We start from the raw sequence: 27,801 nt of genomic DNA on the forward strand, positions 1-27,801 counted from the left end.
GAAAGGTACAAGTTTGCCCAGTCAGCGGATGTTGGTCTTAAATCCTTTATTTCTGAAAAATGAATTGGTCAATGAATTCGTTCTGGTCAGCTTCTATTTTACACAGGGTCTCGTACTCCACTCGGTATCTGGAAGAGAGAGAGAGAATGGTTACAACCTGTACTTAGAGTTTAAATACTGGAACTGAATTTCTAGTCCACAAAACCAGTGATATTAATAAAGTTAGTCACGTTTGTTCTGTTACTATCGATTCTTTCAAAATACTAAACCAAACTCCTGGAAAACTATCGTTCTTGGCTTCATGTAACAGCTTAGCTTACCTTTCCAACTGCATTTTCTTCTCAGTTATTAAAGCCTGAAGTTGCTGCTGCTGTGCTTCTCTTTGCTTCGCTATAGACTTTAGCAAGTTTCGGGCACCAATTGCCTATGGAAACAAGACTGGGTTTTAGTAATAGAGCTGTATCATTGTTTACTACTGTCATTTCTAACCAATCAACTTTCCAGGTAGTTTTAATAATTAGACTTCAAGGAAGATAACATCTTCGTAGAGTTTCCCTTCAAATATTCACTACTCTGACTGACCCAGGTTAGTAACCTGCGCAAGACCAAAGGCAAAGCCAGGTCTAGAAATATTACTTGGCCACTGGATGATTGGGGCAAGGAAGGGACAGGCAAGCGCAGAATTGACCATTAGTTCTGAACTTTTTCCAATATAAATAAGTTTGTGGGAATTTTTTTTTAAACACACTAAATGTCCAGGCTTGTTTCTAGACTGACCTATAAAACACAGATCTTAGTGGCATGTATTTCTACATGTGCATCAACAAGAACATTCAAAAAAGTAGCTAGGAAGAGGTGTATAAATAAAAGCTCTTTGTTTTCTAATCAGCCGCTTCCGTCTGCCAGGTATATTTGGTGATGGCACTGCCCACTGCGACACATCAAGAGTTGACACTTAATGTCCCACGCACTCAATTTTGGCCCTATTGAATGAACTGGTGGAAGGAAAATACTGATTAGAAAGAAGGAATCTGCTATTTACATGCAAACATAGTTGATAAGCTGTAGGGCTGGGAAAAAACAAGCACCTGGAATGACATGACACTTTACTGAGCTTGCTTGTTTGTGTGCTACTGGCTAGCATTAGTCCTTTAAACCCTTGGTAACGAACAACTATGATGTTAATCCAAAGACGGGTGTTACCGCTCTACCACCTAAAAGATCCCTAAAACAATCTATCATACCGATTGAATAAATAGCTAGATTGCTTAGATCATACAGTAGATAGGGCAGGGGCTGTCTGTGTATTGTACAGGACAGAGTACTTCATGGGCCAATAATTCAATGTACGGTACCTTCATCTTCTCATTTTCAGCTGCTTTTGCTAGTTGATCAACAAGTTCTATTAAGCTACCCACTATTTTCTGAAACTCGGCAATTTCTGCAAAGGAAAAAATGGTGGCGTTTAAGCTAAAAGTATTCATCAAAATGACACACACCTTTTTCTATAGCATTTGAGTGCTTTTTAACCTGGATTTCTTAATGTTTTATATTCTTAACCATTTTGAAATTGATTGTATCAAGCATACGTTTAGTTTAAGATCTTCATTGCTACTAAACTTAAGATGGAGAAGAGGAAAATATAATGAAAGGCCGTTAAGCACTGATGAGGTTGAGTTCTTGTATCCTATTAGGACATCTAATCTTAGTTTGACTTCCCTATATTCTTCTTGATTCAGATCTAAATTTAAAAAGAGATGTCCATACAAGGATAGGTGCCCTAACATACCATAAAATCCCAGCAGCAAAAATAATCATTGCAAATAGAAACTCAACCAGCCACCTACCAAGAAACCCTCTTTTCCTGTATCGGAAAAATTATTATAGGTGATGCAGACAGGAATGTGTTACAGTCATAGAACATTTCAGTATCAAATTCTCTGCCTTCATTAGCCTATTACCAATAAGCACAGGTCAGACACTAAAATTCACACAAAGAAGGTTGCTCTAAAACTGTAATAGGTTTTTTTACCCTGTTAATGAGACTGTGTTGGTTGATAGAAGACAATGCAACAGTGTCTGCACAGTAGACTCGCTGCCTGTACTGACTTGTCAGCTTCAGAAAACGTTTGTAAATTGTGTAATGGTTGCGTATGGGGGAAAATATCAATATTCTCAGGTGTTTCATAGATAGGGTTTATTGTGGGAAGCAGTTTGGCAGGCAGAAAGTCAGCTCCAGGTCTGGTTTTCTCTACAGTGAACTACTGCTAAAGAGCATTGATAGAATCATAGGTTTGGAAGGGACCTTGAGAGATCATCTAGTCCAGTCGTCTGATGTTACGGCTGTAACTGATGTGAAAAGCCAGAAGGAACAAGCTAACCAAAGCTACCGCTTAACACTATCAATTAACAAAAAGACTTCTAAAAACAAAAGCAGACCCTTGGTTTAGACTCCGTGAATGCATCCTTTCCTCTTTCCACTGCTCCTACTCCTTATTGGGTGCTCTTTTCAGGCAAGCTGATGACAAAACTAAGTGAGGCGAGGTAGGGACGTACGTATGGTTTTGTTTCAAAATTCCACCTGTGAATGGTAACTAGTTCCAGTTTTGTCATTAGATGGATTCCTTTTAAAGATGGTAAAAGGCCAGCCAGCAGCAAAAGCAATATTTAGACCTGATGTTTAGTATTGCAGAGAGCTGACCTAGACAGAACTAAGAAAAAGGAAAGAACTTACTGTCCACAAAAGCTTTGCATTCTTCTTTGAGTTCAATTGTTTGCTGTGCAACCTCAGGGTCCAAAATTCGTAGTTTATTCAGCTCATCAAAGTGAACACTTGCATCTCCTAGAATGCCTTTGGCCATCTCTGTCTCGCTTCAGGATACAACGTAGAATAAGCTGGTTGCACTAAACGTATAAAGGGGGAAAAAGTGAACAGCATGCAAAGAAGAGCATTAAATTCACAGCAGCTACCCATGGAAACAATTCATGGGATTGGGGCAAGAGAGGTAAGTGAGGACAAACATCTATTATATGATTCAAGATGTCCCTTAGAACTACCCAAACAAGTGCAGCAGTTACTAATCCCGGCCCGGCCCCCCCTTGGACTGGTGGAACCACACCTTATTATTTGTAACACTTAAACAAGGGTCTGTTTAAAAAAAAAAAAAGTTTCTTTCAGTCCTAAGATTCTCAGCCACTTTCAACTGATACTCAGAGACCCCAGCGTGAGACAGAACCTTAAAACTACAAAATTGTATAGGCCCATCCCAATGCCCAGGAAGAATGACAGTAAGATACTCTTCACTTGAACCCTAGGAGCTGGTGGTTTACAGGGGAAAGTGGGGAAACTGGACCATGATGTAATGAGAAACATCTGCCTTAGCCCTGGCTCTATAAATTATGCATGCCCAAAGCTGCTGCTCTCCCCGGAGTGGGAGTTTGAGCCAGGCCAACCATCAGCACTTCATCTGTCCTTGTGCCACCTTGTGAAAAGAAGCTGATAGACCAAGGCCTGACTGTCTCTAGGACATGTGAGAGATGAATTGATCCCTACATGGCAGAGGGGGTGATGCTGAGCAGAACCTGGTACCTTTAGGAGCAGAGGAGGTGTCACAAGTTTACAAAGCAAGGCCAGGAAATGTTCCTGACTGCAAAGCTGTAACTGAGAGCCTGGAAGGGGAGTGTGCCCCCAGGCAGACCCTCACCTCACTTTCTAACTGCCTCCACCTGTCAACTCCCTTCTAGGCTTCCTTCTCAGCGGGCAGACCTCCTGCCCCAACATTAGACTTTCCATGGAGGGCTGGGAATCTTGAAGAAAACATCAGAGGCAGCTCTCAGCCCTTCCCTCCACCAGTGAATTTCTGCAATTCTCCCACCCTTGATGGCAATGATGATCAGGCTCGTGTCAATCCTGTGATGATATGTTCACCGCATTGCATAGGGTTGAGATGGCTGGGTGGGGGCTGACCGTCCCAGCCCAAGTTTACAAGCAGCAGGGGGAGAATTGCAGAAAAGCCTTGGGGTAGATGCAGCCCAGGTGGGCCGCCTCCCACCCCAGCTCCTCAGTGAGCAGAACGGGGGGGTCGGGGGGAAGTGGCCTGGCAGGTGGAGCAGGGCATCAGGACTCCTGGCTTCTATCCCCGGCTCCGCCAATGACCGGCTGCCTGGCCGCTGCCAAGTCCCTGGGGCTGTGCCTCAGTTTCCCCTCTGTATCTGGGGAGGAAGCTGCTTCCCCACCGACCCGGGGCTGGCTGGGGAGGCCAGGTCAGTGCTGGGGGGGCAAGGCCAGCCTGCCCCCCACTCTGGCTCTATGTGTATGGGGGGGGCAAGGCCAGCCTGCCCCCCACTCTGGCTCTATGTGTATGGGGGGGGCAAGGCCAGCCTGCCCCCACTCTGGCTCTATGTGTATGGGGGGGGCAAGGCCAGCCTGCCCCCCACCCTGGCTCTGTGTGTGTGTGTGGGGGGGGGGCGCTGTGGAGCGTCCTAACCCGGTGGAAGTAGAACCCAGGCGTCCGGGAACCAACTCCCCCCGTGCCCCGCGGCTGGTATTTACCTGCCAGATTCCTGCGCTCGCGCCGCGCGCCCCCCTCCCGCCACTGCGGGCTCTGGCTGCCACGGCGACAGCCCGGGTATCACCCCCGCCCCCATGGAACGTACCATTCGCGGGGGGGGGGGGCTCGGTGCATCCTGGGAGCTGTAGTCCCAACAGGGGGACAGCACATGGCACGGGGGGGGGGGGCGGGGGCGCTGCAGCCGAGAGGTTTGTGGTGCTCAGCCCGGGGGCTCATCCTGCACCAGGCACTGCCCGTCTCGCCCCTGCCCCACCCGGGCCAGCGCTCCGGAGCGAGCCCCGTGCGTCGGGACGTTGTTCCGTGACAGGTTACACCCCCCGCCCCGAGTGAGCAGCACCCCCCTTCCCCAAAGGGGCGGCTCCAGGCAGCCCAGGGATGAGATGGGAGGCGCCCCTCGGCATGCTGGGAGCGGGGGTCAGTACAGGGGGCTGCCGCTGCTGTATCCTGGGCTGTGTGCAGCCCCCCGAGCCACTCTTCAACGCACTTTGCAACCATTGGCCAAGCCTGGGGAGCAGTGTCCGGGTGGGGTAGGACCACCGGCGCCACCGGGCTGGGGGGGCGTTGCATGCTGGGGTCTGTAAATCATTAAGTTAAGACATAGTGGCCCAGTTGCATGCTGGGGGCTGTAGTCTTTAAGGGCAGGCGGTCCCGGTGCATGCTGGGGGCTGTAGTCCTTAGAGGACGGTGGCCCGGTGCATGCTGGGGGCTGTAGTCTTTAAGGGCAGGCGGTCCCGGTGCATGCTGGGGGCTGTAGTCCTTAGAGGACGGTGGCCCGGTGCATGCTGGGGGCTGTAGTCTTTAAGGGCAGGCGGTCCCGGTGCATGCTGGCGCCCGTAGTCCCAGCTGCAGGGAGCGGTCCCGGGCCGCGGGTCCCGGCTGTGGGGGCGGGAGGAGCTCGGCCCAGGCCAGGCCGGGGAAGCTGCGGTTGGAGGCGGTGCCCTGAGCAGGGCTGAGATTTGGGCCTGGGGCCGCCTGGAGCGGGGTCTGTGAGGCAGCCTCGCTGGCAGCCCCCGGAGCGCGACGGTCCCACGGCCGGGTAAGTACCCCCGGGGGGAGCCGGGTAAATGCCCTGGGGCTGGGGGTGCGGGGGAGCGAGGAGCCGGGTAAATGCCCTGGGGCTGGGGGCGGGGGCTGGGGAGCGAGGAGCCGGGAAAATGCCCTGGGGCTGGGGGGGCGGGGGGGGGAGCGAGGAGCCGGGAAAATGCCCTGGGGCTGGGGGGGCGGGGGGGGAGCGAGGAGCCGGGAAAATGCCCTGGGGCTGGGGGGGGGGGAGCGAGGAGTCGGGTAAATGCCCTGGGGCTGGGGGGGCGGGGGGGGAGCGAGGAGCCGGGAAAATGCCCTGGGGCTGGGGGGGGGGGAGCGAGGAGCCGGGTAAATGCCCTGGGGCTGGGGGCTGGGGGGGGGAGCGAGGAGCCGGGTAAATGCCTGGGGGCTGGGGGGGGGGAGCGAGGAGCCGGGTAAATGCCCTGGGGCTGGGGGTGCGGGGGAGCGAGGAGCCGGGTAAATGCCCTGGGGCTGGGGGCGGGGGCTGGGGAGCGAGGAGCCGGGAAAATGCCCTGGGGCTGGGGGTGCGGGGGAGCGAGGAGCCGGGTAAATGCCCTGGGGCTGGGGGTGCGGGGGGGGGGAGCGAGGAGCCGGGAAAATGCCCTGGGGCTGGGGGGGCGGGGGGGGAGCGAGGAGCCGGGAAAATGCCCTGGGGCTGGGGGGGCGGGGGGGGAGCGAGGAGCCGGGAAAATGCCCTGGGGCTGGGGGGGCGGGGGGGGGGAGCGAGGAGCCGGGAAAATGCCCTCGGGCTGGGGGGGGGGGGAGAGCGAGGAGCCGGGAAAATGCCCTGGGGCGGGGGGGGGGGGGGCGAGGAGCCGGGAAAATGCCCTGGGGCTGGGGGTGCGGGGGGGGGGGGAGCGAGGAGCCGGGTAAATGCCCTGGGGCTGGGGGGGGGGGGGGGCGAGGAGCCGGGTAAATACGCTGGGATTGGGGGGGGGGGGGCATGTACCAACCCCTATCCCCTTTGTATGTACCCTCAAGGAATATACGTAACTAACTGAAGCATCTGTCCGTGTGATGGTTTTGTAGCCGATGTTGCCAGCCCCAAGCTCGCCAATATCATTAGTCTGGCCAAAAGGATTAATGAGATTGGCCAAACATTAATGGGACTTAATATTAAATGTTGGGTTCTTTTTATTTGCTTTCCAATTTGGAGCCTTTCAGGTTTCCGTTTCCAGCCTTCCCGTTGTAATGGGGGGAAAAGGGAGGAGGGGAAGGGGAGTTGGATGAGCTGAGATTCTTGTGTTGTTTCATTCCCGGAGCCAGGGCTTTAATAAGTACAACGCTGATCTTTTATCCAGCACTTTTCATCAGTAGCACTTTTGATCTCCAAGTGCTTCATAAAGTGTGTTAAGGAACACGCTAAGTACGGTGAGACTTACGGTAACTTCATGAGAGTTGGCAACTGTTCTCCCCGCTTCCCCTCATTGTTTGTCGTTGTTGTTCATTAGCTGTATTGCAGTAGTGGCTAGGAGTCCCACTCCTGGACCAGGGCCCTGTGGTTCTAAGCTGTAAACACCTGGAACAAAAACGATGGTCCCCTCCGCAAAGAGTTTTACAGTGTTTTCAGGGGATGTGTTCTACCCAACACTTAGCTCGTTGGGGCCAGGGCCGTGGTTCTCTCCACCTGTGAAGTGGGGTTAAGAATTTTTCGCGTTCCCTATCCCCAAGGGGTATAGTGAGGGTGACCTAGTGTTTGTAAATGTAAAAGCACGGAGGCACCCATACACAGAAATATTTTATTCCTCTATAAAGCAGGCCACCTGCAGCGGGTACTTCTCATGGGGGTTCTGAGGATGCCCTGAAGATGGAAAGTGCCTTCTCTCTTTTTATTTAGAGCAGGGAATTCTTAGATTCCCTTTTCACTCTCCCCCACACCTCTTACCTTGCAAATAAATTCCTGATTGTTCAGTCATGATTTTCTCTGCAATCTGTAGCCGAACCTGGGGAAAGGTCTCTCTTTTGCCACCCTACGAATATGCAATAAAGTAGTTGCTGAAACATACTGTTAAATATTGTCAGCAGTACCCAGCAGAACTCTCTCCAACAATGTACTGATCTCATTCTCTGGTCAAACTATAACTAGTAGTACTACCTAGCGCTTATACAGTGCATTTCATCCAGAGATCTCAACATGCTTTACAAAGGAGGTCAGCAGCATTATCCACACTTTACAGATGGGGAAACTGAGGCACGGAGGTGAAAATGACTTGCATAAAGTCAGCCAGTAGGTCTATGGTAGAGCCAGGAATTGAAGGGCAGTCTCCTGAGTTCCAGTCCAGTGCTCTATTGACTGGGCCGCGCTGCCTGCCAATAAGTATTCTTTCCTACAAATAAATTCTTAATACGAATGGGAGATCTGGTTTCAGTTCCTGGCTCTGCCACTGACTTTGGACAAGTTACTTCTCTTTCCTGTGTGTAGTTTCTCCACTGTGTAAAATGGAGATAACGATACTGATCTCCATCATCGCTTGAAAGCTTGTCTCTTTCACCAGCAGAAATTGGTCCAATTAAAGATATCTCCCCCTCCTTTGTAAAGCGCTTTGAGATCTGATGAAAGGCGCTATGTAAGAGCATAGTGGCGGTGTTTGTTGTCTATTTAGATTGTCAACTCTTTGGCGGAGGTGCTGTCTCTTGTTTCGTGTTTGTACAGGGCCTATCACAATAGAGCCCTGATGTCTGCTAGAGCCTCTCTAGGTGCTATTGTAATACAAGTGAAAACTAATACACTGGTTTGTCTCTATCTTCCAGCTGCCTACTGGGCTGGACCAAGAGACGGGGAGTGTCCTTTATAATGCTTAGTTTGCAAATGATGCTGTTTGAATGCTTCTCTTGAGCTGTTTATGATGTGGACTGGGATTTCTTAACTGGAACAATTTCCTGGTGTGAGCTATGAAATGTTGTATTATTGTGTGTACAATCTTGCCTCTCTCCTCCCTCACAAGGCAGGAAAGAAGGACAGAATAACAAACTTTTCCTCTTACAGTAAAGACAGTAATTGAGGGTTTCCTTGCTGAGTATAGGTGAAGTCTCCCAGCCTACGTCTCTATTAACATGTTAAATCAATGGTATTTGCTCTTATGTGGCTTGACTGGTTGGCAAACAGGATTTCCCCATTTTACTCTACTCTCTGCTTCGTTGGGAAAAATAATAGCACTAACTGAGACCCTGATTCTGCAATGAGATGCAGTCAGGAAGACCCAGGTAGGGTTCATGGGACTCTGACTGGGTGTGGAGATCTGCCACTCATTGCAGGATCAGACACTTGAATTCTGTCCTTTTCAAAATCTTTATCATCACTCTGTCTGAAGGTCTTTAAAGGTGTTTTTATTTAAAGGGACACTCCCTACATTAACTGGGCTTGAAAATTAAATTTTGTAAAAACAAACTTTATGTAAAAACCTAGGAGTACTTTAATTGTTTAAAAAAAAATCCAAATGAAGCCAATTGATTTTAAATCAGTAGATTTCTCTTCAGCGACTTAACCCTACAAGTGCGAATGCCGGTAAACAAAAATAAACCTGACTTAACTGATTTTTTCCCCCCCAAGATAAGAAATACAAAGCACTGAAATAATCGAGGATAGATTATATAGCAGTGAAAGCACAGATCAGGGTATCTGAAATAAGATAGGAGACCTGGGCTTTATTCCCATCCCATTCCTATGACAGACTTCTTAAGTGACTTTGATAAAAGGTCCTAGAGAAATGAAAGGTATTATTTTGTTCAGTGGTCTTGCCGTGTGACAGTACTCACGCAACCAGGTCTTGGTGATCACAGCCTAGAGTGATTAATCGCCTGTAGATCAACAATTGAGATGTGTGATTGCCTGTGATTCATAGTGATCTCTGGGATGCTTGGTTAACGTGATCAGCTAGGAAGCAACTTTGTTGTGTTCAGAGGGAGAAAAGAACTTCTGCTTTGTTTTCTAGGACTGTTCAGCTCAAGGTTAAGAATGTTGACAGCGGATAGGAGTGCCAATTAGAGCCAGTTATAACCTGACTGACCGGCTTTGGCCTAAAAAATGCTTTGTGGAATTTGCTGTGTCCTTGCAAGCTACAGAGTTTGCTTCCTACTCCCTGTGGATTAATAGAGCCCGCCTGTAGTGATTACTCAGATACAGCAATCAAAATGGGAAATGATGCTATCAGAGCATTCTTCTATGCCTGTAAAGTCAGGAGTCCTTCAAATCTGTTACCATTAAGATGCCGTCTGTAGCTATCAAGAGGTTTTTCTATACCAGATTGATGCTTAGCTCTTTCATGCTGTCTGTATGGTGGTAAAGAACTATATTATTGGATAGCAGGTTATTTGTACAAGGCCACTGATGCTACAGAGAGGTGAGATGACAAGGAGGAGCTTGCAATCCAGAATGGACAGATAAGTAGACTATGGCATAGTGGGAGGGAAGGAAAAAAGATTTAAGCACTGGGAGCAAAGTGAAATTGCTCCTGGGTTCAGCTGAACGCAGTGCAGTCCCCATGAAATCTAAATTCAAATGTTTCCAGTAAGAGGATTTTGGAGCTGACATGTTAGAATTGGCCTATCTTTGCTTTTATTCTTTTGGTTCTATTTCTTGTTTACCTTGTGTTGGAATGAGAGAGGCAAGCAGAGGCAAGGGTGGGGCTCAGACTAGATTAGTGACAGGTTAGCTTAGTTTTTCATCTGCACTCATCAGTAAGGGATGTTCCAGCAAACAGATCCCAAACAGTTTTCTCCATATTAGAACTCCAATACAGCATCAGCTACCCTACCTGCAGCAGGAACAACTATGTCTGTGTAAGGATGTACCAAGAAATGGAGTATGGATGGAGAAATGGAATGGCCCAAACAGTGATTACTGGGTTTAATTGTAATCATTGAAAACGGAGACTGCCACAGCTGCTGTACAGATTTCCAATTAAAAGAGAAGATCTACAAGCTGTTATTTCAGCTAGCGGAAGTGCAGGAAACTCTCCTATTGTGTAGGATCGGGTCTGAGCAAGACGTGTAATATCCTTCTGGGAAGCTGAGGGAGAGCAGAGTTCCTGCCACTGCACGGATACGTTCAGACTGCCGTATTTCCCAGTGAGTTCAGGTTTGGTTGATGGCTAAGCTTCGCAAAGTCCAGAAAAGCTTTATTTGGCTAAATGGGGTGGAAGCGCCGTTATTTTCAATTGATCATTTGAAATAAGCTGCAGAGTTTTGTCTCGTATTGAAAAGAGACTCGAAACCAAATTTTTTTGGCACAGGCTCCTTTGTTAAACACTTGCCGAACGCCAGGCCTGATTATTTTCTCATGACTCTGTTGTGAGGAAAGAGTGCATTTCCCAACACATTTGTAATTAGGCATGCACTCAAACCTTGACGTTGAAACTCAGAGAATTGTTCTATAGTTTCCCTATTTCAGTCCTTCATTCAGCCTTTGTTATGTCTGCTAATAATACCTTGCCTTTCTTATCAAAGTGGTTTATAAACATACATTAAGACCAGCAATGTTCCTGGCTGGCTACTAAAATAAAGTCCAAATTCTGTCTGTTTATCCCCGTCCTCCTTTTTCCCCTTTCTTTTAAACATCTTAGGTGGGATTTTTAAAAGTGCCCTAGCTCTGCTCCCATTGAAATCAATGGGAGTTGTTATTGTCTTCAGTGAGAACAGTAACAGTGCCAGACCAACACTGAGTTCGGTCAAAAACTGTAGAGCTTGGCTAATAAAAACCGATGATTCCCTCAGAACTCCGTTGCAGAAGCTACCCAGCGGCTAGGTGTTGGTAACAATCCACCTAGGCTAGCTTTGACGTGGGAACCTCAGGGTTAGAGACTGTATCCTCTTAACAGTCCCTTCCCTTCTTTGATGCAGGCTGCATGTTTCATTGCGGACGGTAATTCTAGGCTTCCTCCTTGATCTCATCCTCTTCTCCTTGTTTCTAATTCCACCCAGGACTTGAGCGACTTATGACCATTCCTACCCTGCCCTCCCCATCCGGCAATTCGTGACCCCTCCCCAACCACGGCGGAATCCATCAAGCCAACCCTCTGCAGAGTCGTCATCTACTTGCAGAAGGAGATGTCTGGGGACACGTGCCTGACCACCATCTGCCGATCTTCAGGAGCCAAGCCCAAAACCTGCAGCTTCAAAGAGGGTAGCCTGGGCAACAAGTATGTGCGGCTCAACGTTGGGGGCTCCTTGTACTATACCACAGTGCAGGTGCTGACCAGGCACGACACCATGCTGAAGGCCATGTTCAGTGGCAGGATGGAAGTGCTGACTGACAAGGAAGGTAAGGGAGCACCGACAGGAGCCGCATGCGTGTCTGAGACTAGGCCCGGGTCAACCTAAGATATGCAACTTCAGCTACACAAATAGCGTAGCTGAAGTCAGCGTATCTTAGGTCGACTTACCTGGCCGTGAGGACGGTGGCGAATTGACCGCTGCCACTCCCCTGTCGACTCTGCTTCCGTCTCTCGCGAGCTGGAGTTCCGGAGTCGACAGGGAGCGCGATCGGGGATCAATTTTACACTAGACGCGATAAATCGACCCCCGATAGATGGATCACTACCCACCGATCCGGCGGGTAGTGAAGACCTGTCCTAAGACTCTGTCAATGCATGGGATATAGGCGGAGATTTCTTTTCAAAGGCACCAAGGAGAGTAAACTTCCCCCTTCATTACCAACATTAGTTGGAACAAGGAATCAGTCGTTCTACTTCTGTCGCAGCTGGTATGTGGATGGCTTACACTGCTGTCAGGACTGAACATATGCGTGTGGGTTGGCACTCGTATGATCTTGTGTAGAGGCATCAATTGAAATGTGGGAAGGGGGCAATCAAGTGGCAGCACTTTATATTGTTTTAAGCTCTGACCCGTGTTGCCAAGCCCAGGTGCTGTTTTTTTGGTCTCCGTGGCATGTGCTACATGTTGATTTTGATATTCATATAATTGAATTGAGGTAGCATTTAAAGGCCACAGTCAGGGATCAGGGCCACATTGTACTGTGCACATGGATAATAAAAAAGATAGTCAATGCCCCAGTGAGTTTACAGTCTAAACGAGTTTAACTCAGCAGCTTTATTTAAATAGAGAACAAGGAAGAGCATCCGTATGAGCAGTGGCCATGAATGCTTTCACATGCCACCTAGCAATGGGGTAGGCCAAACTACATGTTTAGGAGCAGAAAAAATGTGGGCTCAATAGAGTTGTGGAATTATGTTGAGAGAGAGAGAGAGAATATGTCCCTGATTGGGGCCCTCTAGATACACTCGCTCAATACAAATATAAGCAAAAGCAGGAAAAAATCTATTTGTGCATCCCGGGGAAGAACGATCTTGGGTGTTGAGAGTGTGGGCTTGGGAACATGGGGATTTGGATTCTAGCCCCTGCTGTGTCATGTATTTATTGTGACTTTGGGAAAGTCGCTTAACCTCTTGGTATTTCATATTGCTCATTGCACTGGTTAAACTAAAGGGGCGATATTGCACCAGGTTTAAACTAACTCAGTTCAGCTTTGTGTATGGATATTGTACTTTGGTGTGAAGCTGGCATATATCAGTGTAGTGTGCCTGTCAAATACTCAGTTTAACTAAATCGCTGTGATAGCATATCTTTAGTGTGTTAGACCAGATCTGAAAAGGGGAGAGTGATACCACCCTTAGTGTGCAGGGACGCGAATCTGCTAATGTTTGTAAAGCTCTGTGAGATCCAGGTATGGAAGACACCGTAGAAATCCAAAGTGGTGGTATTGTTCATCCTCTGTTAATGTAAGATATTGACTCATTGCAAATTCTTGCCCTCCTTGCATGTTAACTCCACATTAGAACGCCTGCTACGTAAGACAGTTCAGGTGGATGCTTCCTGCTGCTGTTTGCAGCCTACGCGAGCGTTGTTTGATGGCAAGTTCTACATCCTTCTCCACAACGAATGAGGCACCTGTGCTGAGTTTTTTCCTGTTCAGTGGCTTTCCTGCATTTCTCCCTGCATATACAGAATGGCCTTTCCCTCACTAGTTTCACTGGCCTGTTCTATATCTTGGCATCTGTGGAATGCTGCTTTGATTTCTCTCTCAAGAACTGGGAAAGAGGACTGGAGAAACCTCTGCCAAATGCCAGCAGGTGGTGTGCAGAACTTAGACTCAAATCCATTTAGAATTTGCAAACGCTTTTGGCAAGTCGCCTCTAGTTGTTCTGATACTTTCTTAGTACTAAGCTGCCTGGCAATACTGCATCTGCTTCTCTGCACGGCAATGTACGTTGGCAGGAGTCTACCCATCCCTTGTAGAGGGTTAAGGGAAGAGTCATGTATTTTCACTTGGCTTTTATTATTGAATTATGCATATTTGTTGTAAACACTTGAAGAATATTTAATTGCTTTAAAATATTTGTTATTACACCAGTCCAATAGATCTCTTATTGCTGAACACCTAGATCTTGATATATATATATATATTCATGTTTGAGCGTATCATGTTCTCTAGGCGCAAAAGTTAAAAATCACAAAATCCATTCCAACAACTTAAAAAAAAAAAAAATCCAATAGGACTCCTGAAAAGCCTTCCCACCCCAAACTCACTCTCACGACTATTATTTTGGAGTTTGGGTTCCAGGGTTCACTGCATTTCACGTGGCTGTACTGTTCTGGCACCATGCAATGTTTCTGTTTGCCCACACAACCTCTAGGCAACAGAAATCACTCAGACATGAAGGCAGTAAGAACCAACTTCTCTGGTATAGCGCTGAGCGTCTTAAAAAAATTGCCCCACGTTTAACAATAAGCATTTTTCTAAGATCTAACTGCCTAAACAGTCAGTTAAACAGAACTACTGTAATAGTGCCAACAGGTAACTTCCCATAATATTTAAATGGATCCATGCCCCCAGTTGATTGGAATCTAATGTGGAGAAGACGAGGCACAGAAAACAGTTCTGGGATGAAAGTGTGTGGATTGATCAGTGCACTAGAAAACAATGCACTAGGATTCTTACGGGGGTTTTTTTGGTCTCTCTTTGTGAAAACCTGAGTGTTTTCAGATTCTTTCATCTAGGTCTTATTAGGCTTTGGAGTCTGCGTGGAATCTTTTTCCTTTTGGGAGGTTGGCGGTTGGACCATTGAGAAGAGCAATTCCTCTGTCCGTTTCTCTTCTGTGGGCCAGATCTAGCTCCCCTGAAGTCAAACAAGACTCCCACTGACTACCTTGGGAATTTGGTCAAGCGCCATTGCAAGAGACACTCGGAAAATGGATTATCCACAGATGAGGCCTGAGAGCAGTTGCGCGAGATTCTACGTTTTGCCTCCTTGTTGAGCTGCTGCTTGCCTCCCTTGGTGCGACGCAGCACTCAAATGTTGTGGTGTTTGTCTTTCAGGGTGGATCCTCATAGACCGTTGTGGGAAACACTTTGGTGTGATTTTAAATTACCTCCGAGACGACACTATTGCGCTTCCAAAAAACAGGCAGGAGATCAAAGAGCTGATGGCAGAAGCGAAATATTACCTAATTCAGGGCTTAGTAGACATGTGCCAGGCAGCTCTCCAGGTAAGATGTGACAGCAGCCTGAGGTTTTTTCATTACTAAAAATTATTGGGGATCTACCTTCTGTTGTACGTGCTTTAAAAATGCTTGTATTTAAATGAGGTACTGGTGCAACTCCAGGGGATGGCTGATATCAGGTCTGAAATGTCTAAAATCAGTTTTGGTCCCAATCTGGGTCTCTTTGCAAGGCAGATAAACTGAGAGACATACCTCTTGCTCTTTTGGATATGAGCTTAAAACCATGTTGTTCTCTGCTCTGCCTGGACACTAAGTGTTCTGTGATGCTTCTTGTTAGAGAAGGGATTTGGAATGATCACTAGGGCAAAATATCCCCAGCTAATCCCACTATTTGCTCCTGACTTCCATCCCAGAGGGGGCGGAAGTGTAGCTGTGCTGAGTGTGTACGTGGCTTGTGAAGCACTTTGGGAATAAGGTGCTATTGCAGCCTAAAGAGAGGCAGGATGGTCCAGTGTTTAGAGCCTGCGACTTGGGAGACCTGAGTTCAAGTCCTTGCCGTGCCAAAAACTCCGTGTGACCTTGGGCAAGTCACAGCTTCTCTGGGCCTCCATTCTGTAAACTGGAGATAGTGGCATTTCCCTGCCTCCTAGGGGTGTTGAGAGAATTAAAGATTGTGAGATGCTCTGATACTACTGTAAAGGGGCCATGTAAGTAGATAAAAAAAAAAAAATCAAAATCTGTTGTCTAATATATTTTCTACTCAAGAAACCAGTAGTTGGTGCTATAGCTCATTGCATAAGGAAGCTGGAGTTAGCGTCTGCTGCAAGCAATAGCTTGTTGCTTGTACAACAAAGGGTTTGGGTCCATTTCAGCGAGGTGCATTTCTCTCCAGCAAATGTGTGATTTGTGATGACTGATCTACCCTGGGCAGTTGATAAAACCGGCCCAAGCATTTTCCCCTGCCCCCTTTGTCAAAGGGGCTAGAACATCACAGCCCCCGAACACAAACCCACAGCAGGCTCGGAGTTGTTGCCATAGGTAGGAATGACATCCATTTGCATCCGAATGTCTCAATTATCACAGCCTTTTGGGGCTAAGGAACATCTCTGCTGTATTTCTGGGTTGCAGATCATGGTAATATGGTGGGGTTACTATAGCAACGTCGTGCTTTTTCTCTGCATCGGAGGGCTGGGGAACAGGGCCCACATTAATTATATCTCTTATTTTATTTGAACCAGGACAAGAAAGACTCGTACGAGCCCGTCTGTAACATCCCCATCATCACGTCTCCAAAGGAAGAAGAGAGGCTCATCGAATCCTCCATGAAAGTAACTGCTTTTCCATCACCACTCGCTGCATTTCTGCCAACCTCTTTACAGTACACCACTCACCTGCCCTGCCTTTGTTCTTTTCTCTCCTCACAGCCTGTTGTCAAGTTGCTTTATAACAGGAGCAACAACAAATATTCCTACACCAGGTATGTCTTGAGTGTTCCACGCGGACGGTAAAAGTTCCTCGTAAGCTACTGGGGCTGGGTGTGCAAGGGCCTGATTCTCCTCTTCCAGGAGTGTTTCTCCGTGCACCTGAGTGCAGTTACTCTTGATTGACAGAGGATGATCAGGCTCCTTGGGTTGCAGGGGGAATGCAGCCTGTTAGAGCTCCGCGTGTGGGTAGTGGAGGTGGAGGTGGCTGTCTCTCAAAGTGCTCAGAGAAGCATGACTACTACTAACACTGGCTGAAGCCAGGTAGAGTAAGGCAATGCAGGGTAAACTTCCACCCCCATGCTGTAATGCTAATGCAGTTGTGACCTGTATCTTCCTCTGCCGTTCGATTCCTTAGCTCCCGTGCAGCCCTGCTAACCCACCTCGGTCCTGACCTACAGCACCCCTAGTTATTCCAGCCCCACCCCTTTTGAAATCAATTAATTCCATAGTCGTAAAGGAGATGTAAAAGGCAGAGATGTAAAACATATCAGAGCAGGAACTGCCCCTGTACGGCTCTAGCATTAGGGATAGTTGCTCTCCTGGTGTGTCACTGAGGGAAGAAACACAGTGTGGTTTGGGTTCTGTGGTGTAACTCTTGTGACACCCCCCCCTCCCTCAGTGCCACACCACTGCCAAAGTGGCTCTTGGTTTTCCCAGATCAGGAGCTTGAAGCAACACAGCCAGCCCTAAGGGGGGCGGGGGCACGCACAGAATTTTAGCCATTTGCCTGTTTGTTCTGAGACACTGTCATGGAGGTTTTGTCAACCTTCTTGGGTCTCTAGACATGTGTGCCGTTTGTCTGCCAGAGAGATGGCGTCTAACAAACGTGTAACTGCAGGTGGCCACTAGGGAATGCTAGAGAGCGGCACATTCATCATCCAGCTGGGGTCTGTGTTTTCCACAGCGCTCCTGGCCATGCTTCCCTTTATTATCCAGCGACGATGCTGCGCTAAGGACAAAATAGCATATTAGTGAGAAGGGGTCTGAAGTCGGAGAGGCACTGATGGGAGCGACAGAAGCCTGGAGCCGTACGCAAGGACGGCTCAGTTAACGTGAGCTTCTAATGACTCCTTTTGCGTGGCTTTTTATGCCTTGATGGCAGCAGTATGAGGCATCTCTTTATAGACACTATATCTTATCAGGATAAAAAATATTCTTCCCCGCCCTGCCAATTCTTCCCAATCCTCATCAGTAAAGATCGCTTGCTCACTTACTGTATCAGTAAGGAGACAATGTGACAGAATGTTTTAGGAGCCAGGACTCCTGGGTTCTTTTTCCAGCTCTGCCACTTGCTCTGTTACCTTGGCAAAACACTTAAAGCCTCTATTTCCCCATCTATAAAATGGTGACAATTACCCATCATCATGAAAAATACCTACAGAAGAATCTCCAAGGTGCTGCATAAGCACAAAGTATGATTTTTCTAGGGTTTTAAGGGTTGTCCATTTTACTGTGTTGCTTCTACAGCTCTTTTTCTCGCCTGGCTTCCTCTCCCTCCTCCTCCAGGTTTGGAGGCCTCTGAAGTTTGCCCAAGTTAGTTTGGGCCGGGATAATGCAGTGGCTTGGTTTTGCCACAGTATGTCTGAAGACCGTTCGCTGAATGCCAGACCAAGACATCCAACCAATACTAAACGCTGAACTTCGACACTTCTAGGATTCGGGGCCAATCGGTCTCACGCCCCAGAAAGCAGAAGCCTTTGGCCTGCTCTATTCCACCCGTCCTCCGTTTTGATCGCAAATGTTTCTCAGGCCTCTAAAGCGAATATCCACTGCCTTAGAGCCTACGTCTGCCACCCTTCTCATGGGGAGTGCCTCACTTCACAGCTAGTCCCACTGGCCTCAGCAAGGCTACTAGGGTTTCTCTTCACGTACAGTACTGCACCAGTGCTGTAGTGCTCTAGTGAAAACGTTACTATGCCGACAGGACAGCTTCTCCCATAGGCGTAGTTAATCCACCTCCCTGAGAGGCGGTAGCTAGGTTGACCGGAGAAACTCTCCGGTCAACATAGTGCTGTTTACACAGAGGGTTAAGTCTGTATAACTGTTGCTCAGGGGTGTGGACTTTTCACACTTCTGAGCGACGTAGTTATACCAATATAGGTTTGTAGTGTGGATGTGGCCCTCGTGGAGTACCACGGGGTGAGGCACCAGCATCTGGATTGAATCTGGGGCTCTGGACCCAAAAGCATGAGCCTTGACTGCCTGAGCTAAAAGACCAGGTCTGTTAGCCAAGGCTGCCGCAGGCTCATCAACCTCGGTGTGGCCAAGCCATTCATGAGGGGGACAGAGCACCGCTCCAAGTGGGTTACATACGTTTGGCTGAACTGGGCCGAAGTTAATGCCAGAGTAGTAGGGGCCTGTCTTTTAGAGTTTGACCGTGTTGTTTACACGCCTTACAATGTGCATTACATGACATCATTACTAAGATTGGCTCAGGATCACGTGACGTCTTTATTAAACTCAAATATAATTACGCAATACAGTGGGTAAAAGTTTTCAAGAGCAGTTACGTCACTTAGATGCTTTTGAAAAATGTGCCCTGTATCATCCTAGGTACAAGGAGGACAGTTCTGCTGACCCTTGTGTTGGCTCTCTGGGGTCATTTCCTATTGCCATGCTAAATAGAACCATAGTACGCCTATGATTTAATCAGCTCCGGCGTTAGTCAGGATGTAGGTTTAGATTGTTGCTATAATGACATAGGAAACTGCTACCATTATATTAATTACACCATTTGACCTCTAAAGGAGCATTTGCTGTATCCTGCTAAACCACAAAGACATTTTCACTGCCTTTGCTGCTGTGTTTCAGTAACTCGGACGATAACTTACTGAAGAACATCGAACTGTTCGATAAACTTTCTCTCCGCTTCAACGGCCGAGTCCTCTTCATTAAGGATGTTATAGGGGACGAAATCTGCTGCTGGTCTTTCTACGGACAGGGGCGGAAGCTCGCTGAGGTCTGTTGCACCTCGATAGTGTACGCCACGGAAAAGAAACAAACCAAGGTACTGGGAATTGTCCTCCTTGGATCTTGTGGTTAAGTAACAAAGTTGGTAGCGCTTTGCACAGCCACGTGAGATCTCTGAGACTTGGACCAGGTCAGTAGGAGAAGGTATGGTCATGAGTGGCCTCAACTTGCTGACTGAGTGCCATTGATGGGCACTGAAATCCAAAAGACGGGGGCCACTCATTGGCTAGCACAGTGGTTCCCCAACTTTTTACTAGTGGCCCACCCAATTGCCTTTTGTCTGCATTATCCTTGCTCTCTTTCTCTCTAACTGTCTCAACCTTCCAGTCCCCTGATTCTCACTCTCCCAGCCCTCCTGATCTGCAGCCTCAGCCAGGCTGCGATGTCTACCAGGCTGCCATCTGTCTGCTCACTGACTCAAGCTACTTCTTCTGTGCTACTGCTGTCCAGATCCTGCTCCCTATGCCACTGCCCAGGGGAAGCGAGAGCATGGGAGGGAGGGACTGCCTCTGGGGCATGTGTGACCCACTTAGACCTTTCCTGTGACTCACTGGTGGGTTGGGACCCACTGCTTGGAAAACACTTGGCTAGCAAGCTGCATTCTGTCCTGGGCATATCAGTATCCAGAAGATGCTGGCAGATTGAACAGAATCCAGAGAAGAGCAAAATATGGTTAGGTCAGTGGAAGGAATAAATAAGGAGGAAAGATTGAGAGGGGGAATTTCAATTTGGGCTGAATATTAACTGTTTTAAGAAGAAAAATGTGTTGCTTTGTTGTTAATTACAACGTGATAAATCTAGAGTAATTCCCCTGGCCTCAACAGAGGTACTTCTGATGTACACGTGTGCCAGTGAGACTAGAATGAGATCAGACTTTGCAGTTCAGTATCAGAAATGACATCCTGACAATGAGATGTGGTAGATTCTGCAGGAGTCTCCCAAGAGAAGTGGCAGATGGCCCAAGAGTTGGGACATCAAAACCTAGGCTAGTGAAAGCACTAGAGAACGTAAAGTAAAATCGTACCCTCGGGGATGCGATGAGATTATCTCACAGGTCTCTTCTGCCTTTACATCCATCCTCATGTGCATTTGCATTTGAAATTCCTTCACCAATAAGCAGTAGAAGGGCTCCTGTCTTGTTACCCAGTCTGCATCAGGAAAAAGCATGCTGTCTCTTCCCTAGGTTGAGTTCCCCGAAGCGCGTATCTACGAGGAGACACTAAACGTTTTACTTTATGAAACTCCACGCGTACCTGACAACTCCCTGCTGGAGGCGACGAGCCGGAACCGAAGCCAGGCATCTCACAGCGAGGACGATGAGGGCTTTGAACTGCGTGACCGAGTGCGCCGCATCCACGTAAAGAGATACAGCACTTATGATGACCGGCAGCTTGGCCACTAGCCTGCTGGCAGAGGACGAACGGTTTGCTTTGTTCATAGAGCTTAACGAATAAGCGGAGTTAGTCCGGGAAGCAGGGGATTGATCCTCAAATGGTTTCAGTGCTTTCTAGAGAAGCAGCTCGGCGTCTGGGCGTGCAAACCAAAGGCAACACTTAAGGCCAGAGGCTTTTAGAGTCATTGTGACATTTACTTGTGTACCATGCAGTTCTTCACGTTCCGCAGATGTGCGGGGATCCCAAGGACCTGTCTGTGGAGATCATTTGTTCTGATATAGGTTGCAGCCACCAGGCATCGTCTGTCTTGTGGGAAGCGATGTATTTTTCCATTTGAGGATGTTTCTGTTTGAAAACCCATTGCCAGAGACACCGTAAGAGCTGTGTGCCCTGGAATTGCTTAGTTTTTAAATTCTGTTACAAAGGATGCCCCGTGGGATTCGAACACTAGCACGTTTAGCAAACGCTACCTCTCGCTGGCCAAGCTACTCTTTCCTTCTGGAGCAAGTAGTTAGATTGCCATGACATGAGAGAGGGCGTTTCCCCTTTTGTGCCAGGATCACCCTTAGTGCTGTAACTGCTTAGTCTGTCTCACTTTAAACCAAGTTTTTAGGATTCAAGCTAACAAATGGTCCAAATGAGGGAAATTTAGAGTGTGATTATTAAGAAAAAAAAATCCTAAAGGTGAGGGTGTGGGTGTGGTGAAGCTTACAAGAAAACAGAGCCCTGGTGAAATCATAGGCATAGTGGGACCCCTACCCTCTGGGGCTTTGGGTGGGGCGGGAACCCTGTGTTAATAGATCCTGAGGAATTGAGGGAATCTCTCTAGAATTAGTCACTAGATCAAAAGGGCCCCTAAGCACTGCTTGGTGTCATCTTTCCGCAAGCTAGGAAAAAAACAGGGTGATTGAGGGGAAAATAACTAAAGTGTAGACCAAAGAAAGCTTCTTAGCGCATTCACTCTCGCACAGTTGGAGTTGTCCATGTGTTTCTGTTCTAAGTCCCCTCTGAGGCCAGGAGGTGGGAGTGGAGGGATAGTGGCCATTGCACCTTGCTATAGAGTGGAGCTCTATCTCTGCACAGCCCCGGGAGAGGGACTTTTTATATTTTAAACCGTTTCTTCAGCTGACATTTTTTTTATAATTGTTTTTTAAAAAATCTTTTGTGATTCAAATGTTTTTTTAAACATATATTTAAAAAAAGAGAGCTGACGTGTCAAGTGTGTACCCCTCCCTTCTTGGTACTATAGTGTCAACTCTCTTTGGACTTAGGGTTTTTTGTACTTGAGCTTTGATCTTAAACGTGACTATCCAGTGAGAGAACATGATGGTGCCAACTTATTTGGTAGCCCAGATGAAAACTTAAGGTCTTGATTTTTCTGAAGTTCTGAGCCCCCACAACTCCATCTGAAACCAGTGGGAGCTGCAGGTGTTAGCGCACCTGAAAATCAGGCCCAAAGTTTTCCTGTCTCTCTCCCCCTTGAGGACAACTGGTGACTCCAGCTGGCACTTCAAACATCTGGGTTTGCTGACTAACCAAGTCAGCCAACTTTAGGCTTCAGATAAGAACTGGCCTCCGATCTCAATGTTTGGTGGTTGTTTGGGGGAGGGAGGGGCAGCCCTACTGCACACGGGAGATGACTATATAATGCGCAATTAGCTGTGTGCCCCGGTTCATTATTGCATCTAGGATTGTTTTAATGCAGGGCAGCAGTTTGTCTAGCAGCCAGCAATTAATTGCCACTCGTCTAGACTGGCTTGTTGCTTGCCCGGCGGTGCTGGATGGTAGGATTTTTCTGAGCTTCACTTTCCATTGCTTTCATGAGAAATTATTTCTTTTTTCTATTCATAGGAGAATTTGGGCTCAGTGTGTGGGGACGGGGGTGAGAATCACTGCTTGGGAATATCCTGATGTAACTGGACGGGGGCTGAGTGCAAAGCGTAGACAAGGGCATGTCTGGGTTTGTACCAATTCGTCTGACTGAGACTCACCTCTACTCGTAATAGGTGCAAACCACAGCCTGTCCCGGCTTACGCTTAGGCATCAGCAGTGGTGCAGCGACACTGGTTGCTAGTCACCGAGTTGGGGCTTGTCCCACATGTAGACAAGGTCTCAATTTAGAAATGATGTTTTGGGGCCAAATCCGAGCAAGTTCCAGTTCAAGCAAGTAAGCTCCAATTTCTCAGGGTTTGACCCTTTGTTAATGATCAAACTGGCTGACTTACCGTCTCAAAGAAAAAATACGGATTGTTTCCGAGGCCTTTTAAAATATGTGAATAGGCTGCAGCAGATGTGGGGGTTTTATTGCCTTCAGAGTAGTCTACGGGGAGAGAAATTAGGTTTGGATGCTAGACTGGCCTAGCCTCCCAGCATAATAAACCATTTAAAAACCCGAGCTACTCAGCGCATTTAGTGTTCTCCCTGTCTCAAGACAAAGATCCCAATCTACAGCAGTCTGGTTAGACAAAAGATTTTGAATACTTCAGCTACATAGAGCTTTTGCTTTGAAAAGTCGTAAAATGACCCATGGAATGTGGTGTTTAACAAATAATGCTTTCAGGTTACAGTGTTAAGTATATTTTATTTCCCTAGATGTATTTAAGCTATAAACTGAGTAAGATTGTAAATTGTTTTATTTATTAATTGGCAGATAAAATGCATAAACTTTGGTAATGGGGAAAAATATAGTCACATTTGAAAAATTGGCCTAATTATTTTGGGTGCCCAACTTGAGACCTCTTAAATGAGCTTGATTTTTAGAGGCTGGTTGGTCGGCGCATTCTGCAGATCAGTTCCCTTTAAGGAGTCTCAGGCTGGGCATGCAAAGTCATTAATTGTGTTTGAAAATCTTGGTCATAAGATCTTTCATCTCTAGGTCACCAGCTCAAATCCAGATCACCTCTAATTAGAGCTGAGCAAATGATATTTTTTCTTCTTTGTTTGGTGACTGAAACAAAAAATGTGGAAAAAAAATTATTTCAAACCAAGATGGAATTTTTTTGTGTTTTCTCAACAAAATGAAAAAATGAAAAACTATTGTTTGGGTCAAACAAAACATTTGGAATGTTATTTCAAAGCAACGCTTCAAAACATTTTGATATTTCCAAATGGGGTTTTTTTGTTTGTTTGTTTGTTTTTTTGGCCAAAACTATTTGTGACCCAAATTCACTAATAGTTTCAGAGCCCTCCCCTGTGTATTTTTTTGACATAATTTCTATTCACCCAAAAACTTTGCCCCGCTCTAGTTGTGACCACAAGCTGTTACCCTCTGATGGCTGTTTAGTGGCATGTATTTGATATTAATTGAGGGGTCTCAGTCTAGTTCTCGGTAGCCAGGGCTCCACATCATAACACCTCCACCACAATTGGCAACAAATGACTTGTTGGCAGAATGACCAAGGAGGGAAAGGACCGTGGAGACCGAATTCCCCTTTGCCCCTTCCACACCAGTGTAAGGTAGATGGGGAGAGCATTGTGGTAAGCATGCTGTACCACTGCCCATTCTGTACCTGTTCTTTAGATAAATGGGAGACTTCAATCTTCAAGACCAACAGGCTGGCGCTCTTTTCACAGCACTCCACTCATGTGCAAATTTAAAAGCAAAATCCCATGGGATTATTTTCCTGCAAAGTCTTTCAATTCACAGCGTGAAGCTGTAACATGCATGGGGCCGGTTGGGTATTTTGGAGGGAATAGATCTTTGGGAAAAAATAGGGGATCGGTCTCGATTAGGTTTTTGTCTTTTAAAAACAAGATTGTATGTGCCTCTTTACAGAGCATTAGTTGCCACAGATTCTCTATCCTTGTTGTTTGGCCATGCCTCCTGCATGTGGAAAGTGATCTCTTAATTCTCCTCACATCCAGCAGTGAGTGTTGCCACAGTAATGCAACCGCACCTGCCTTTTTCTGAAAGGCCTCTTTAAAACACTATAAAAATCAATAACCTGCTTTTTATTGCTTTCTGTGATGTTTTGTTTTTCAGATGGTTTTGACAGCACGCCAGCAGAAATACAGCTGCTGAGATTTGTTTTGACTAAGGCTTTTGAGATCTCTGATTTCTGGTTATTTTAAAAAACGTCAATTTCCCCATACTATAACTTCTGAAATACGAGTTCTGTGAATCCAGGGACTCTGGGGATGATTTATGCCTTTTTTTCTGGGAAACTAATGAAAGCAATCAGAGCTGTTCAGGGCATGGTTAGGTGACAGGTTAAAATGCCTGTGGCTGGTCAAAACTAGCACTCCCATTGTTACAAGCGGTGGTGCACCCGCCCCAGGGATAGACCCAGGGTGGGAGAATGTCAGGAGATCCTCAGCATTTGTAGAGAAAGGTATGGACCCTGTGCTAATAAACAAATCTTCACAGTGTTAAATGATTGTAGTATTAGACTTGCTAAGTAAGACAGTACTGTATCTATATAGAGCATAGAACATACTAGGTTTTTCTGGCCGGTGTGATTACCTCGTTGGACAGTTTTACATAGTCTCACAAATCCAAATGCAGGAATGGGCAGTTTCATTGTTACCATATTAAATCATTGGAAACTTTTTTTTTTTTTGACCAAAAGGGTTGAACGTTCTAATGATTTTTAAAAAAAGATTTCTGCATATTTCAATACAGAATGTTAATTGAATGTTCTTTTATTGCACCTAAACATGACATGTTGATTGTACAGTATGACTACCTAGATTCTGCTTATATTTAATAGTAGTAGTTTTGATGTAACTTGTGCTCTGTATTATCATTTTAACCATTCTTTATTTACTTAAAGGATGTAAATTGCTTAGATGTTGTTGAACCCTAGGTTACATTTTTGACATTTATATAATTGAGAACAAGTATCATTGTGAAGGATAATGCAGCTTTGAAATAGTCATTGTTCTAAGCACAATCTTTGCTTATTTATAGTAAAATCCCCTTTCTAGGGTTGACAAAGCAGCCATTCTTGCTGAGAATATTTTCTCTGCTGTTTTTAAATAGCACGTATTATGATCCCCCTCATTACGACAGCGTAGATTTTTAATTTATGGCATTCACAGCTGCGTGTTAAGAGATCTGTAATAACTTCCTACAAAGACCATAATCACCTACGTTTGCATTCTATTGATGTGCCTGTGACTACCTAAAATAGCCTTTTGGAGGAAAAGAAAAGAAAACCTCTTTTCCTCATTTGCAGCGCGTGAATTTTAACTACACCAGCAAGCAATCGTTAGCTGGTGCAGTCTTTTTGAAGCCCTGCTATCGTCTGCAGACTTGTGTTTAAGTGAACTTTATGCATTCAGATTATGATGATAGACTTAAGGGGATGAATGGGAAATCTTAACTGACATCTGCACATGACCCTTTTGACAGGGGACTGTTTATATGGCGTCTGTGCTGGGAAAGCTGCATTCTCTGAAATGGGGTCCTAATGAATTGCAAATACCCGCCTCCTTTCTACAGGGAAGGGGGCTTGGAGCTTTCCAAACGAATGTCTTGTATTAAGCAGCACTTTAATATCAGTTTTAATTAGGTGATAACATCAGTTGGGATAGCGTTGCAGGGTAGCCGTCTCCTACTGCTTGATAAATGCCGAGACAAACTAAATGTTTAACCTTCGCCTTGACATTTAAGCTTCAGAATGGGAGGCATTTATCCCATGGTAACGTTCCATTTCGCTGACTTTTTCTCTTGTACTAAATGATGAAAAATAAATAAATAATCTGGACCGGTGAGGCACGGGAGTGACTGACACTGTGCTATTTCTGAGAGCTGCGTTCTGGCTGGCGTAGAAAATGCTTGTTCTGGTCTTCAAACACCCAGAAACCAGAGTAAGTTTGGTTCTTCTGAACGCTTCTGAGCAAACAATCCAAAACTGAATCATGTTTTCTGACCATCCTTTGCATTTAAAAAAAAAAGTCTTCTGTATAACCAAATGGCATGCCAAACCCCTTCTATTGGGAAAACGGAGGTTTTACTGAGAGACTTGGAGACCTGGGCTCTAATCCCAGCATCTGCCACTGACTCGCTGTGTGACCTCAGACAAGTCACTTAACCTTGGTGAGCCTCATTTTCCTCCTCAGTGAAAATCGGGGTGAGACACTCCCTACCTCAGAGGGGTCTTGAGGCTTAATTCATTAATATTTATAAAGCACCTTGGACTAATGTAATTGTTTTTACCAGAGACATCAAATTATGGTGACTGTTCGTAATTTAACTGACATTCTGTGAACAAGCTGCTTTCTGACCACAGGAGCTTTCATTTTGTTCTGGATTCTAAATCTCAAGTCTTGCAAGGGAAATAAGTTGATGGAGTAAACTCATTAACCAATAATACAGTATTTTCCTCTGACTTTCTGCCATGCATTGAGTGGAAATGAATCACTAATTTTTAATAAACTGTTATATTTTAAGTGGCTCATGTGAATTTTCATTGATGTTAGAGATTTTTTTCGAACTGGCTTGTGTAAACCCAGAATACACAATTCTAGCTCATACATTGCACCACAGACATGTAATGACAATTCTTGATCCATAGGTTGTGTGGCTGTGCCCTGTTAAGACTGCTTACCTTTCACCCATTTGATTAAGTGCATCCCCTTTCAAATACAGGCTAGACTAGTGTGTCCAGCAGATGATCTTCTCCCTATTTGTGTGCAGCTTGCCTTCTTATAAGGACACCTTAGATATTTCCCTACATCACCATGTTATGATTTTTCTGGACTTTTATTTCTATCTATCCAGAGGCTGATATGGCTATGTTTTTATCTGTACGGGTTTCAGTACTTTTCATCTTCACGGTAACAATTTATAATCTCTAGCTGATCAGCAATTCGGTGGTTCTTTTCAACAAAGGGTGAAAAAAGTGAGATTTTTCACAGTTACTACTTTAACTTGCA

The 27,801-nt window shown here is 46.4% G+C and overlaps 2 protein-coding genes across 3 annotated transcripts; one reads left to right on the forward strand and one right to left on the reverse strand.

Annotated features, from left to right (window-relative positions):
- Positions 1-29: 29 nt before the first annotated feature.
- Positions 30-4,658, reverse strand: IFT20 (intraflagellar transport 20). The gene is made up of 5 exons (XM_054008353.1): positions 4,553-4,658; positions 2,735-2,904; positions 1,356-1,441; positions 321-424; positions 30-128 (listed from the first exon to the last, which is right to left on the reverse strand). Exons 2-5 carry the CDS (start codon positions 2,859-2,861, stop codon positions 47-49), a joined length of 399 nt encoding a protein of 132 aa, XP_053864328.1. The 5' UTR covers positions 2,862-2,904; positions 4,553-4,658; the 3' UTR covers positions 30-46.
- A 747-nt stretch (positions 4,659-5,405) lies between these two features.
- Positions 5,406-27,315, forward strand: TNFAIP1 (TNF alpha induced protein 1). Of its 2 annotated transcripts, XM_054008048.1 has the most exons (8): positions 5,406-5,607; positions 10,342-10,682; positions 11,535-11,874; positions 14,950-15,119; positions 16,313-16,402; positions 16,499-16,551; positions 19,370-19,565; positions 20,712-27,315. In XM_054008048.1, the coding sequence occupies exons 3-8, from the start codon at positions 11,661-11,663 to the stop codon at positions 20,928-20,930; spliced, it is 942 nt and encodes a 313-aa protein (XP_053864023.1). In that variant the 5' UTR covers positions 5,406-5,607; positions 10,342-10,682; positions 11,535-11,660; the 3' UTR covers positions 20,931-27,315. The 2 variants fall into 2 exon arrangements, with proteins under 2 accessions (XP_053864023.1, XP_053864022.1); XM_054008047.1 differs by lacking the exon at positions 10,342-10,682.
- Positions 27,316-27,801: the final 486 nt, after the last annotated feature.

This window comes from Malaclemys terrapin, chromosome 18 (assembly GCF_027887155.1).
Source record: "Malaclemys terrapin pileata isolate rMalTer1 chromosome 18, rMalTer1.hap1, whole genome shotgun sequence".
NCBI classification, from domain to species: Eukaryota; Metazoa; Chordata; order Testudines; family Emydidae; genus Malaclemys; species Malaclemys terrapin.